At 39.0% G+C, this 14,744-nt stretch overlaps 1 protein-coding gene across 1 annotated transcript in view; it reads left to right on the top strand.

Moving 5' to 3' along the window:
* LOC105535611 (sodium/hydrogen exchanger 9) overlaps positions 1 to 14,744 on the top strand; it is a gene marked incomplete at its 3' end in the record, with an annotated part of 317,019 nt that overhangs the window by 10,351 nt on the left and 291,924 nt on the right. The window contains exon 2 of the mRNA XM_011974743.1: positions 5,933 to 6,135. Within this exon, the coding sequence (XP_011830133.1) occupies positions 5,933 to 6,135 (203 nt within the window). The remainder of the gene's footprint in view (positions 1 to 5,932; positions 6,136 to 14,744) is intronic.

Here is a 14,744-nt window from a genome sequence, read left to right as displayed (position 1 = left end):
GAGAGGAAAACCAATGGCTTTTCTATCTGTTAAGACGCATTCAGTTTCACGTAACAGAAACCCTGAGAGAAACAATTAAGCAATAAAGACATTTATTATCTGCCATAACTGGAAGTCCAGAGAAAAGTAGTCTTCAAAGCTATTTGATTCAGCACCTACTTTTGTCATCAAAACCCAGTTTCTTTCCTTTTTTCTGTTTTTCTACCTTCAGTGCTGACTTCAACATCAGGCTGGCAGTGAAGTGGCTACGGCAGTGCCTGGTGTCCTAACCGGGCCCAGTAATATACTGGAAAAGAAGAGAGCTCATCTCTTCTGTGTCTCTCTTGTAGGATGTGAAACCCTTTCTAAGAAGCTCCCTAGCAAATTCCCTTCACTTCTTATTGACAGGAATAAGGTCACGTACCCATTCCAGAACCAGTTATCAGCAGGGAGAGTGAGAACATCCCTGGAGCAGGAGTGAGTTCAACTTCCCCTAAGCATATGGCTATGTGTGGAGGGGTGGACAGCAAATAAACCAGGGCTTTGTGGGGTAAACAAGGATAGACATTGGGCTGGCAATCAATAGGACCTGATACACTTACCAGGCTGAAATATGATGTTATATAATATTACATAGTTTGAGGTTATATCTTCTTATTTTAGGGAATTGGCAATGCCTCATTAATCCAGATTATTCTTGGTAGCCACTCAATGCAGTGAGAGCAAAAGAACTGCAAAACTCAGTTCTCCTACAATCTTCATGTGTTAACTACATTTGCTTTAGACTCCTAAATTCTTCCAACATCATGTAGCACTTAAATATAGACCTTTGTAACAGTCTAATTAGGCACATGTATATAGTTGTGCTTGCTGCATTGTGCAACTCTGGGGAAGCCCTACTCCTATAGGAATGGAGTCTAAAGCAATCTGGCCAGAGTTGTGCCAAGCAGCAGGGAACTCTGTGATGGTGTCTGGACACAATTACAGTGCTGAACACAGCCAAAGAGATTAAAATCCCCTTAAAACACTTTTGCGTTTTAAAAAACATTCTGAAATCTACTTTGAGCTTTTTTAAAAAGTAAGTCCCTATCTTTTATTTCTCTAAGAAAAGCCACTTTAAGAAAATGCTTCAGCATCATGTAGAATGACCATCAATAAGATGCAAGGGAAATTGGTTATGAAATGCAGACTTCATATAAAAAAATTAGTAAATACTTGTTATACCTTATTCTTACTGGAAATTAGGATGGCAGGATTTGGCAGAAGGGAAGAGGCTGGTAGGTTAACATAAGGACAAAATCATATTTTATTCATTTTTATAATAACTCCTACAAGCCCTAGAGCAATGCCTTGGGTGTCTGCAGCCTGAACAGGTAATAAGAGAATAATAGAGTAAGGGACTGGTGTTTTTCTCTTATTTTCAATGTGGATAATAAAATGAGAGTCAGTTCAGGAAGATAAGTCTCATCTTTCTAATGTTTCTTGGTTTGAGTGCTCCTGAGGCTGTTTCCTCCTTCTGTCCCCTCTCTTCTTTCTTCTCTCACAAACATCATGCTATCAACTGTATGCCATGCATGTGCTATATAAGAGTTATGTTGAACACTCTGCAAGGACAGGGACATCACAGCTTTTGGTGTGATGTTCCTTCTTTGTGACACTCAAAATGTTGGTAACTGACTGACTACATAAACTCGGAGGATCCTTTTCTTCTTGACTCCAGGGGAGCTTGTGGACTTGGAGAAAGTTGGGCTACAATTCTGCCCAAAGTGCTTGGCTTTTCTAGAGAAAAAAAGATAAAGAATAGCACAGAGCCTCTACCTTAAACAGTCTCATTGTCTAGTTGGGGAGAAAAAGCCAAGATCTGTAAAGCGGCACTGAATAATATGTCTTTATAAAGCTGGCCTCTAAAGTGTGTGGTTCAAACAATAAATGCTGTCAGAATGCAAAGATGAAGGACTTCAATGAGCACAGACTTTATCGGGGTTCTGGTGCTCACAGGTGGGACTTAAGAGGGACATTTTAGGATAGTGACTGCTTTAGGAATGAAGTCTATTGTCCATGCTTTCTGTGGGACTTGTATGCTGTGGAGAGAAGTCAGGGTTCACGAAAGCACAGGTGCACCCTGCTGTCACCCTAGGTATCCAGACGCCCAGACTTGAAGGAGCACGGGATGCATCTAGACTAGAGTTCCTTCCTAGAGAAGGAGATACCACCAACTGGCCAGGGGACAGATCTCAGAGAAGTGTCGTGTATGTGGGACCCGCAACCTGGGACCAGGGCTGTTTGCACATGGACTGGGTGGGTATCCCTTTGCAGGGGCAGGCTGGCTTCTTTTCTCCTCCAGCAAGAAGGGGCCTGGTTTCATGGTTTACCAACAAGAGTGGTGCTTGTGTACTGTTCATAAGCCATGGCAGCCAATCTCCTCTTTTCTTCTTCTGCGAACAAATGATTTCTGCTTTCTTAATCTTGTATCTTTGTGTGGTATAAAAACAACCCACTCTCATGAACATTTTCTTTCTACTAGCAGTCCTACTTTATCTGTCACCTACTCATATACAATATTGTGTCAGTGTACATTAATTCAACACTCCATATTTCTGTCAGCATATGGCAAAACACTGAGTAGATGTTTCACTATAAAAAGCATTATGAGGCTCTATGGGTAAGTAGCCTCTGACAAATAAGGATTTTCCAGCTGCTGCTACTGCAGCAAGGGTGTACAAATGAGTGCATGGGTTTTTTAACCAGATGTGCTAGGAGGCTGAGATCTTCCCACTGGCTCTTAACATCTGGCAAGACGTTGTTTCTTCTCAACCCTTGAGGTCTGGGGAAAAGGAGGGCTGAAGCCTTTTGGCAAGTGTGTTAATTTGGGTCCTCCAAGAAGCAGATGCTGGAAAGAGATTCATTGTACAAAAGATTTTTATTCCTTTAGAGTATGTGGGGAGTGAGCATGAGGATGACAGGACAGCCGTCAGGTTTTGAGGCAGGCCCAATCCTGTGAAGCGAGGAAAGGAAGAAAAGCTGGGTAGGAAATCTTTAGGCTGTGGTGCAATTCTAAGAACAGTTTGGCAAGATTAATGATGGGTCCCTGAGCCATGGTTGCCCTTCAGAGGAGTCCCCATCTCCCTGCCTTAATATCCCTGCTGTGTTCAGTCGTCGGCTGGGAGTCTGACCTCAGTGTGAAAGTGGTGATGGATTCCAGAGCACAGAAGCTGAGACCACTGGCCAATTGCCTCCTCAGAGTGGGAGATCTATCTGAGAGGTATGTTTTCATGAATATTACATCTGGTCACCTCCGCCACAACGGTGGCAAGCAGCTTCCTCCGTTCACTTCAATGTGCTTCTTCTCGAAGGATGAGGCCAGAGCTGGTGCAGAGGGATAGTCAGGGCCATTTAGGTTTGGAGGTCTTGCATGAATTTAACCACTCTAGGTACCAGGCACTCACTATTATGACAAAGACTTGCTTTCTCTGCTTGGGAAGTAGTAGGGGACACTTCATGTTTATTTCTTGTTGTTTCATTGAAAGCATTTTGTAAAAAAGAAAAAAAACATTGGCTCACCCACTGGGAATTTCTAATGACATTAATATGGGTTCTTTCCATTTAGGCCCCATGCGGATAGTATCTTGTGCTTCCTTTCTTTGTAGAAGTAGAAAGAGCAGTAATGGTGTCATTTGTGGTACTTGCTGAACAACTTTTAGGAATTAAATCCTTTCTAGGCAAAGTGTGTTGAAAATATGATGTTCTTATGCAAGCACCCTAAGCCATATAGAGTGTAGATGATCTATCTTCCCTTCTTGCTCCTGACTAGTTTTATTGTCGTCATTCAACAGTGAGCATTGAAGGTTTTCTACGGTGCTGTGGTGGATCAAGCACTCAGTGAGGGTTACATATCTATCACTTATTTTCTCTTGCTCCCAGAGATTAGGATACAATTTTTCTAATTACTCTAGAGGAGTCAGCGAAACACTGAAGCAGGAATAATAAAATAAAAATAATCTTGAAAGAAATCTGTTTGCATTCTCATCTCTCACTGATTAGTTCTCAACATTGTTGCCAAAGTGTTGGTGGTTACATGAAAGTCTGATTGTTTTACTCCCCCTGCCTAAAATCTTTCAGTACTTCTCCATTACCATTGGGTGAAAAATCAAAACCTCTCAGCAGGAGAGAGGAGCCTCTTTATGACCTGGCTCTGCCTACGGTCTAGGTCTAGAGACTCTCTCTGTCTCTCTTTCTCTCTATTCTTTTTACATCACTAGTGACTCCCTAAATGTACCAGATTTCTTACGCCTTTCTGTACATATGCATTGTGTTTGTAAGGTTATCACTAGTGATTTCTTACACAGTACCCCAACATTTTTCCACTGGTAAGAACCAGCCAGATGCAAGACAATCAGGAAGCATAGCCCGTGGCTGAACGACGACTTGCCAATAGCAACTCTACACACAGGGAGAGCACAGATACTGGTCTACACACAGGGAGAGCATCCCAGTGAACTCTCAGCTGTCTCTGCTCTTATGTGCTGGTACCCACACGTGCAAACTGGATCCCTACTCATTCCGATTCAGCTCATCTGGACAAATCTATGCGACCTTTTAAGATTCGTCTCAAGCTTTGCATAATTCAAAGGGCTTCAGAGTACCTCCTGTCTATACTCATGTATCACAGAGTGCTTCCCAGCGGTCATAGCACATGTCATGTTGTATTATAATTCTTTGCTCATGAATCTTCACTTACACAAACGAGCTCCTGTAAGACTGGGCCTGTATTCTTATTTTATACCTATAAATGTCTGGTACACAATATGCACCCCAAAAATGTTTTACTGAAGAAATAAAAGGTTATTAAATGACTAAATTCATAAGAGAGGTAAAATCTCCAAAATTAGATGTTTTAAAGAGTGAACTCTGGATCATTCATCCCAAAACACATACATCAGTCCTAATTTTAAATTGACAGAGTTTAGGCTTCTGATGTTTCTTTGTTGCTTGTTAATAAATCCACATTTAAAAAGCCCACAGTTATCAGATTGCCGTGAGCATCTTACCAGAGTTTAAAAACTTAAAAGTCAAGGACCGTCACTCAGGTTGAATTGTTTGTGAAAAGGAATGTGGTATCACTAGAATGCATTTGGCTACAAGTAACCAGAAACTTGATTCAATTAGAATCAAGAAATTAGAGAATGTATTATATCACACAGCAAGAAGTTTAGAGTTAGGATAGCTCTAGGGCAGGCTGCTTGATCTAGTGGCTCTGTGATGTCCTTCAACACCTCGGCTCTGTCTTCTGCCAGTGTCTTAGTCCTACCCTCCTCAGTATATTGGCTACATTCTTGGACTGGATCTACTTATGGTCACAGATACCTGCCTGCAGGAAAAAAAAAAAAAAAAAAAAGAACTATATTGCCTTGGTCATGTCCTGAGAGAGAGAACAAGAACACCTCTCCCCGCAACCATGGGGTATGTATGACATAATAAAGTCTGATGGGGATAACTGAGATTTGTGCTGGTCTGTGGACCAGAAACACTCCCAGGGGAATTCCATCTCCTAACTGATTAGATGACTCAGTGTCTACCACAGAGCAAAGGTTTTCTTGAAGGATTTGGATGGATAGAAGGAGTTAGGTGTCTTTTCTCTCCAAAATTGGTAGGTCCACTAGGAAGAAAAAAAATGGGAAGATACGCTGGGTATTCAAGCAATAGTTCTCACTACAAATGTTTTAACACTATATTATGTTGAACTGGTACCCATGCAAAAGTGAACACTTTTCTAAACCAGGCAATAAGCCAACACTTTCTCCTGTCACTTCTGAAGGTTCCAAATCATGTAGGTTTCCAATAGTGGCATTTTAGATTGCCTTCCTCCAGTACCATTATTTATTCTTTTTTTTTTTTTTTTTTTTTTTTTGAGATGGAGTCTTACCCTGTTTTTTTTTTTTTTTTTTTTTTTTAGGCCTCATAATGGGACTAATTTTACGATATGCTACAGCACCAACTGATATAGAAAGTGGAACTGTCTATGACTGTGTAAAACTAACTTTCAGTCCATCAACTCTGCTGGTTAATATCACTGACCAAGTTTATGAATATAAATACAAAAGAGAAATAAGTCAACACAACATCAGTCCTCATCAAGGCAATGCTATACTTGAAAAGGTAAGGATCCTGTTGGTATTATATTTTTGTTTTACAGTATAAATAATTGCATCATATTTGAGCCTTTATACTTTATATATAATGCATTCACACACACATACATGCCTATTTTAACACTACTCTATTGGAGACATTAATTGACTAAGGAGTCAAACCCTGAGTTAAACTCTTATTACAAGCTGAGTTATCTGTATTTTTTTTTCCTAGAGGTTAGGAAAGAAAGGTTTTCTTTTTTTCTTTTTCTGCAAGCCACAGTTATATTTGGTTAAAAGAAAATAACATTCATCAACTCTGCCTTCCCTGATATTTGACTCAAGTTTTCACACATGTGTTTTAAGCACCGTTGTACATATTGCTAGCTGAATGTGCAGTTCAAATCTTTCTTAAGCCAAAAGGAAAATGGAGTAGAAATAAAAATATTATCACTCGCAAACCTTGAAACCTAGGATGACTGGCTTTTGGCTACCAACACAAAACACTGGCCACTTGGCTATTTATAAATACACTGACATGCAGTCAGTCTCAAGAAATCGTGACTCTATCAGTTTGGTTAGGGAATCTTAGGTAGAAAAAATTGTGAAATGATTCATCTTTTAAAAATAGTTTCATAATTGCAAATTTGTGAACTGCTTCAGTTACTGGAAGGAAAACTTTCTTCTGCTCTCAGGAATCTGGGTCAGAAATCAGATGAGGTTACCTTTTGTGGTGCCTTGTACACCCTGGATCAGTCCTTGGAATAAGTGAATTTCTGTTTAACAAGTGTGTACTAGGAACCAGGATCTCACATCATTTATTTGAGATTTTTTTTCAGATCAGAGCTGAGAATTTTCTGACATTATGGAAGTCTATTGTTTCACTTTTATCCCATATGTACTTGGTTTTTATGTTCAAACACAACCTTTTTTTTTTTTTTTCCCCATTTTAAGAGGTTTGGGGCAGAAGGGGAGGTACTTGGCCTGCCATTTTTCTCAGTCAAGATGACTAATTTATAATAATTGTTTTCATATTATCTTCCACTAGCACATTTTTAGATTAACTTCCCCTGGTACTTGGTGAGGGCTCAGGAAAGTCAAACTAATTATAATATTAGCCTAAATCAGACTTTGCAAAGTAAAGTGAAGCACAAAAAAAGAAAATTATATAATGTATTTCTGAAATAAAGAGGAGCAACTTCTAGCTCTGCCACTGCTTTTGGATTATTTGTTTTGGATTATCTCTCCCATGTGTTTCTGTTTATATAATAATAAAAATTATCTCTTTTAAAGTAAATATTTTTTAAACTTGTTAGCAACATAGGATTTAAATTAAAATGCATTCTTAAGTTTTACCTTTGGTTAGTACCTGGACAGAAATTATTTCTCTCCTCACTCTCCCACACATTTTTATCTGCATTTCTATACAGCACTATTTCTTCAAACAGGTTGACATCTCTCCTTCCACCAAATGCTGATAATTATCCTTGTTGCTGTAGCAATTATGTTCTTGAACAGGACTGCCAATAAATGTCTGATCAGAAATTTTGTTATTAAATTATTGACATATTTATTCCTTCATCAGCATCCAGAGCCAAATGTTTGCTTTTGAAAAATTAAGGCAAGAGATGGAGAAAATGTCTAAGTTGCTGGAGCCCTCTTGGTGTTTTCAGTGAGTGGATTATGAGCTCTGCAAGTTCGGTACATAAAATGTTTACTTGACCTTGAGGGGCTCAAGTAGTTTCTAGAAGAACTTGTCAATCATGGCATCTGGAGATGGGAATAGGTGACTCAGCAACCTGACTAAGTCCTCCTCTCATTGCTGGTATAGAAAGGGGCATCTACTGGCATACTTACTATATTACATGACTTTAAGGGATTTTGTTTATAAATATCTGGAGTGTGTCACAATGCGCATTTGTTGCTTATGTGCCAATGCTGGGGGACACTAGTTAATCTGCAAAACTGAACAACCCATAGCCTGTCTTCCTTACTGAGAATTCTCTTTTGGGAGGCTTATAAGGAGGGAACATTGAGTAATGGTTAAACAAAATTAGGGTTAGACAGATCTTCCATCCCCCTTCTGTGAGTTTCTTAAGCTTCCTAATCCCCAACTTTATTATTTGTGAAGTGAGGAGCTTAAAATCTATTCTGCAGGATTGTTTTAATGTTTAAATGAGGTGATGTATAATAAAGTGCCTGGCTAACGTGGGGCCTTTACATTGTACCATCGTTACTACCACTACTACTACTATTAGTACTACTGCCACTGCACTACCACTGCCAGTGTCACTGCCACTTCCACTACCTCCGAAAATAATGCTACCATTGCTACTATTAGATAATGTTTGAATGCTTAATATATGCCAGGAATTAATAAAATGTGTATTTATTTTATTAATTCATTTAACATTCATTTGGGGAGATAAAACCAATATATAATGGATATTTCTATATAATTCAGTCCTAAATTGTATCACATGAATTATGAGGACTGTGAAACTTTACAGATTCGTTATTGTAGATACTTGAGCTTATTACATAGGCTTCTTGGGGAGATGGCACTTGAGAAGGGCTTTGGGTAGACAGTAGGGATTGAACTCAGAAAGGCCGTCAGGGCAGGGTGCATTGGAAGGTGAGACAGCAGTAAGTGAGTATCCAGGTTAGAATTGAAGAGGGCTTCATGAAAAGCCTGGATGCTTTGGATCAACAGAGCCTGCTTGATCTGTAGGAACAGTGTAAAGAGAAGAGCCTAAGATTCCAGGATTTTAAGCCTGGATGAAAGAATATGAGGTTCGTAGGGTAAAAGTTTGGGGAGGAAAGACTTGAGGAAGGGGTGGGTGAAAATGCCCTGGATCTGCACATACATATCCCCTAATGTAGAGCAAGAAAGAGACCTGACCTCATTAAATTGAACCTCATCATTTTATAGATGGGCAAAACAAGAAATTAAGCACTAAAATCAATTTAAGTCAGTGGTTCCCAAACTGTCTGCACTTTGGAATCATCGGGAAGCTTCAAAACACACTAATGACTGTGATCTGCCTCTGGTCTTGTTATTTGGCTGATTTAGGGAGTATCAAGAGTTTGGGAATTTTTAGAAGATCACCAAGGTGATGCTAATGGGCAAATGAGTTAGGGATTTAAGTCCTACTTCGAGTTCAGGTGAAATGGTGAGGAGGAAGATGCTGCTTTTGTTCTTCTTTACTTCACATCCACTGATACAGATGTACCAGCTCCTTTTATTTTGTTCACTCAGCACAACAAGAACTTTTTTGCTTCAGGACCTCTGTACCTGTCTTTCCTTTTACCTAAAATGGCCTCACTTCTACCCTTTGAATATCAGCCACCTTCACATTCCTAGAGTTTTGGCTTGAAATACCACCTCTTCAGAGAGGGCTTGCCCCTACCATTTTCTCACACTGTATCCTCCCTCCCTTCTCTCTCTCTCTCTCTCTCTCTCTCTGTGTGTGTGTGGGGGTGTGTGTGTGTGTGTGTGGGTATGTGTTGGCGGGAGGAGTCAGTGCGTGCCTGTCTCTTTCTCTCTTATTTCATAGTATTTGACACCATCTGAAATTATACATGTATTTGCTTACTTTTTGTTTATTAGCATTCTTACATTGCTTATTGTCCACTAGACTGTAAACTTCACAAAGGCAGGGACCATACCTCTTTTACTGACCAATGTATCCCCAAAGCCTGTCCTGGTGCCCCATGCCTAATAACTGCTAAACAGTGATGAATAAATAATTGAATGAGTCTGAGATCTTGGCAGAGCATATATGGCTAGAGAAATACACAGCATTTGGAAATTATCATTCTTGGAGTTGGTAGAACTGTAGTGTCCTGGATGCTTAATGTTTGTAGACACCTGACACATTCTTTAAGCTTAGCTGTGCATATGTGGAAAATACATTAATGTCTAGAGAAAATACATGGTGAGTTCAGGGTCCCACTACTGGTTAGAGCAGAGATAGAACTTGGACTATACTACTTAATTCTGAGTCCTAAGTAAATAATTGTACCCCACACTACTAGACAGGCTCTCTGAGAGGCCACATGGACAGAAAAGGGCAGGGCACCTGGGGCTGAGACCTAGGGTGTCTCACCGTTAGACAGGCGGAAGGAGATGACCAGTGCTGGGAAGAGTGCAGGGAAGTCAGAGTTGAGGAAGAGGTCCAGCTCAGCAGAGTCACAGAAGTCATTAGTGTGGCACCACTGGGTCCTTTTCCTTTGTGATGTATTTTAAAGGGAGTATTTGGCCTTTGTTTCTAAAAGTTACATGATTTGAAAATGGGTTTTACTCTTAGAAAAAATGTAGTTTAGTGTCTTGGATGAAATTTCTGACTTCAGGATTTGGAGAGGCTGGAATGAATTCTTATGCTGTGTAATCACCTCTTAGAAGGTTTTATAAGAGCGCGCGTATTTCTGGGGTGGTTAGGCATTGATGTGCTTAGAGACAGAACTGGTTTGATGGCTCTGTGAGTTCCTTCCAATAAGAAGGTATAAAACTGGAAATATATGAGAGCTGTTGGCATTTATATAAACAGCAACGCACTGTGATTTTATGCCATGTTTAAACATATAAAAATTTCAGGAAACACCATATGCCAAACTTGTTGTGTTCATGCTCAACATAGATAAAAATGTAGAAAAGAAAAATATTTTCACTTAAAGATTGGTGAAAACAGTATTCTTCTATATGTTATGAGCAGATGATGAACTCAAAACAACCTTCTAAGAAGATAAAACTAGACCATGTTGCTCTGTATCTATTCAGCCAATGTTTCTAACCCCATTTGTCAAATTGTTCTGTGTATACAAGATACCTGCAACTGGTTGTAGCCCTTTAGGGCCTATATCCTATTACATGATAGTTTTGCAAGCATTAATTTGTTATGTAATATTTAGGAATACCAAAATGTCTACCAAATATTTCTGAATTTTATGTCAATAGGAAGTTCAAAACCTGCTTTTGAAGAGAAGATGATAAAATAACTTTCTCTCTCATACTTTCACTCATTTATTCTTTCAACACAAATGAACCGAGTTCTATCAAATTCAATTCTGAATAAGATGTGGTCTCAAGGAGTTTAGTAGTAAATCAGAGAAAAACATAGCATATGAATAAATGAATAACACTAAAGGCAGGTATCAAAAAAGTGGGACAAGAACCACAGGCACCCAGAACAGGACAATATGGTCTCTTATTAGGGGTAAGAGGAAAGATTTCAAAGAAGGGCAGTTGATTGACTCTGGTGATAGGGGTATGTGTGGTGTTGAGGGGGTGGGGATGGGGAGGCATTCCATGCAGAAGGAAAAGCATGATGTGGTTGTGGGAAAAGAGGTAGACAGTATTCCAGGGGGGGAAAAAAAAAAAAAGCATTTCCAATTTGTTGAAGTGTAGAAGACCAGTGAAACCTAGAACCGAAAATGAAGGCAGACCTTGATTTGGAAGCCCCTGAATGACAGGTTGAGTAATGCCCTCTCTATTTGTAGTCAGAGGAACAGTGTAACGTTGACAAAAGCAAAGGGACAGTGTGCCTGCTGTGTACAGGGTAGAGAGTGAAAGCAAAGAGACAGGTGAAGCCTAGACTTGGATGGTAACCAAGAGGTAGATGCAAGAAAAACAAGGAAGGAAGGTTGTGAAGGGGTTGGCCCAACTAGTCAGAAGAAGAGGAAAAACAGCTTCCTCTGCTACCCTGGTCATGTGGGTTCACAGAAGGGTGGTGAGGCAAAAATGTGGAAGTTAAAAGTTAGAAGAAGGATTTTATTTGATTTGTTGGAGAAAATCACAAATCACAAATATGGTGTTTTTTTTTTTTTTTTAATTTTAAAGACGAGTCTTGCTCTGTCACCCAGGCTGCAGTACAGTGGCACGATCCCAGCTCACTGCAACCTCTGCCTCCTAGGTTCCAGCAATTCTCGTGCCCTAGCCTCCGAAGTACCTGGGACTATAGGTGTGCCACAACACCCAGCTACTTTTTGTATTCTTAGTAGAGATGGGGTTTCACAATGTTGGCCAGGCTGGTCTCCAATTCCTGACCTCCAGTGATCTGCCTGCCTCGGCCTCCCAAAGTGCTGGGATTATAGGTGTGAGCCACAGTGTCTGGCCACAAGTATGGTTTTAAACTGGAATGAATGAATCGATCCATTTCATCATTAATTTATTCATCATTGATTTAGCATGTTAGGTGTTTATAATACTCAGTTGGAAAGGTCAGTGGGCCATTTGGCTGGAAAGGTCTTGCAGATACAGTAAATTATCAAAAAGTTGTCAACACAGTTAAATTTACGCTTCCTATCACTCATAAATAAGTTGACTGTAATGTAAAAAGTCAAAGGAAACTACCCAGCGAAAATTTTGCCAAGTCTTCACTTCCTGTGTGACAAGTAGACACTATCGCTTGGTGAAGGAAGTTATTTTGAAGTAAGTTACACTGCCGAGCAATCTGTTCTTTCTATTCTTTCAATAAAGAAAATTGTCAAGCTGCAAATAGGTCATCAGAGCTCATTTCAATTGTGTTGATAATACTACATATTTTAGAGATATTTTAATGAAGCCCTTATAGAAACAGCTAACCATAAGACTTTTAAAGTAATTTTGTTTTTGAAGCATTAAATATAGATTAATTTTTTTTAGCTTTAAATAAATAAATCAAAGTCCTTTTTTTCTCACTATCTAACTTTTCCTAATGGTGATTTTGATTTTTCATCATTCAGTTTTAATTCTTATATATTTATTTGTAAACTACGTTTGCATTTTCTAGTCTTTTCCTTTACTTGAGCTTCAATAAGGCCAGGGGCAAACCTCTTCCTGTAACAGGAATAGCTTGAGCAGAGAGAGTCACTGGGCCAAGAGATAAATATGTACGGTTAACACTAAGACACTCTTGGGGAGGATAAAGAAAGGACTGAAAAGAAATTTTTTAAAAAACTTTTCTAGGCACACTGAGAGAAAACAAGCTTCATGATGATAAATCAGCATTGGGGGTTTGGAGAAGCATTTGTAGGATACTATCAATTATTCTTCCTTTCCACAGAGAATAGGGCTTCATGATTTGTGTTTCTCTATCATGACATGTCTTGGCTCTTACCATGTGAGATGGTTCCAGAGAATGTCAAGTCTGGCAGTAAATGGGATGAGGCTATTTGGGCGGATGTAGCTCCTTTCATCCTAAACCTTATTTAAGAGATTTGCTGTTAATAAACAAACTAAAAATTTATTTGCTTTAGCTGTTTTCTTCCACTTTCATTCAACTTTTTTGGCAAAAAGTTGGCCTGTGAGATGACCTCAGAAATGTATTTAAAGACTCTAAACATTCCACTTGATTTTGATTTAGTCATTGAACAACACAGATTTTCTTCATTCCTTTAGTCATTCAAAAAATATTTATTTATTGAGCACTTGCCATTTGCCAGGCATTGGTTTTAGGTGTTGCAAGTATGGCAGTGAACAAAACAAGGTCCCTGTAGTCATGGGGTTTAGCTTCCTGGAGGGAGATAGACAAAGGAAGTTCAGCACAAGCGTTTGTAATCCACAGCTAAGTGGAGGCAAGTGCTATGAAGAGAAGTTAGCAAAATTAGAAGGTTCGGAGCAAAGGGTCTTCAGCTATGTCCTGTGGAGAAGGCCTCACTGAGGTGAAGTCGAAGCTGAGACCTAATGAGGTGGGGACTACGCCATGCAGAAATCTGGAAGAAGGGAATTTCAAAGCAGAGGACAAAACTAAGTAACAGTAAGTGCCTGCTGCTTTCTGGAAGGCAGTTTTTTGTTTGTTTGTATTCGTTTTTGTTTTTGTTTCCTGCCAGCTCTTTGCCATTTTATTCATGAATATTCCAAGATCATTTTTTATACATAAAAGGTTTTAGAAAAAAATATATTTTTTATAGTAGAGAAGGGCAGAGAAGAAGAGAGCGATCAACCTGGCATAGGGATTGGAAATCTAGAAACACAAGGATGCTCTGCTCCGAGGGGCATGAGGTGCCATGAGGTACCATGGCCACTTTTGAAAGCTTGCCTTCGGAATGCACCATGCAAATACTAACTTCCAAACTTTTGATTATGCACTCCACCAGTAAAATGCCTTTGAGCATATGTACCGATATGCCTTTTTATTTACAAGTTGGATGTAAGTACTACTGTATCGATATACTCTATACATTATAAAGCAAATATCAAACTAGAATTTTTTAAAAGGAAGAAATAAAAGGAAATATAAACAGAAGTTACAGTATGTCCTTTGCACACCAAAATCATCCTTTCCATTCTCTAGGATATGGACACCTCATTTTAGAGACCGATATAATATCTTATATTTTGTTAAAATTTTATTTTTATTGTAACTATTAAATATTTTTGATAACTATCTTTAAAAATTCCACTCTTTTCTGAAATCTTTTTTAACTTTTAATTTTTATTTTAAAGTTTTATTTTAAATTTTTATTTTTTATTTTTGTGGGTACATAGTAGGTATATGTGTTTATGGGTTACATAAGATGTTTTGATACAGGCATGCAATGTGAAGTAATCACATCATGGAGGATGGGGTAGCCATCCCCTCAAGCATTTATTCTTTGTGTCTTTTCTGAAATCTTTTTTTATTTTTTTTTGAGACAGAGTTTCCCTCTGTCGCCCAG

This window comes from Mandrillus leucophaeus, unplaced genomic scaffold, assembly GCF_000951045.1.
Source record: "Mandrillus leucophaeus isolate KB7577 unplaced genomic scaffold, Mleu.le_1.0 Scaffold1481, whole genome shotgun sequence".
In the NCBI taxonomy this organism is placed as follows: Eukaryota; Metazoa; Chordata; class Mammalia; order Primates; family Cercopithecidae; genus Mandrillus; species Mandrillus leucophaeus.
The sequence above is the reverse complement of the archived record's forward strand: the minus strand, read 5'-3'. Positions and strand labels throughout refer to the sequence as shown.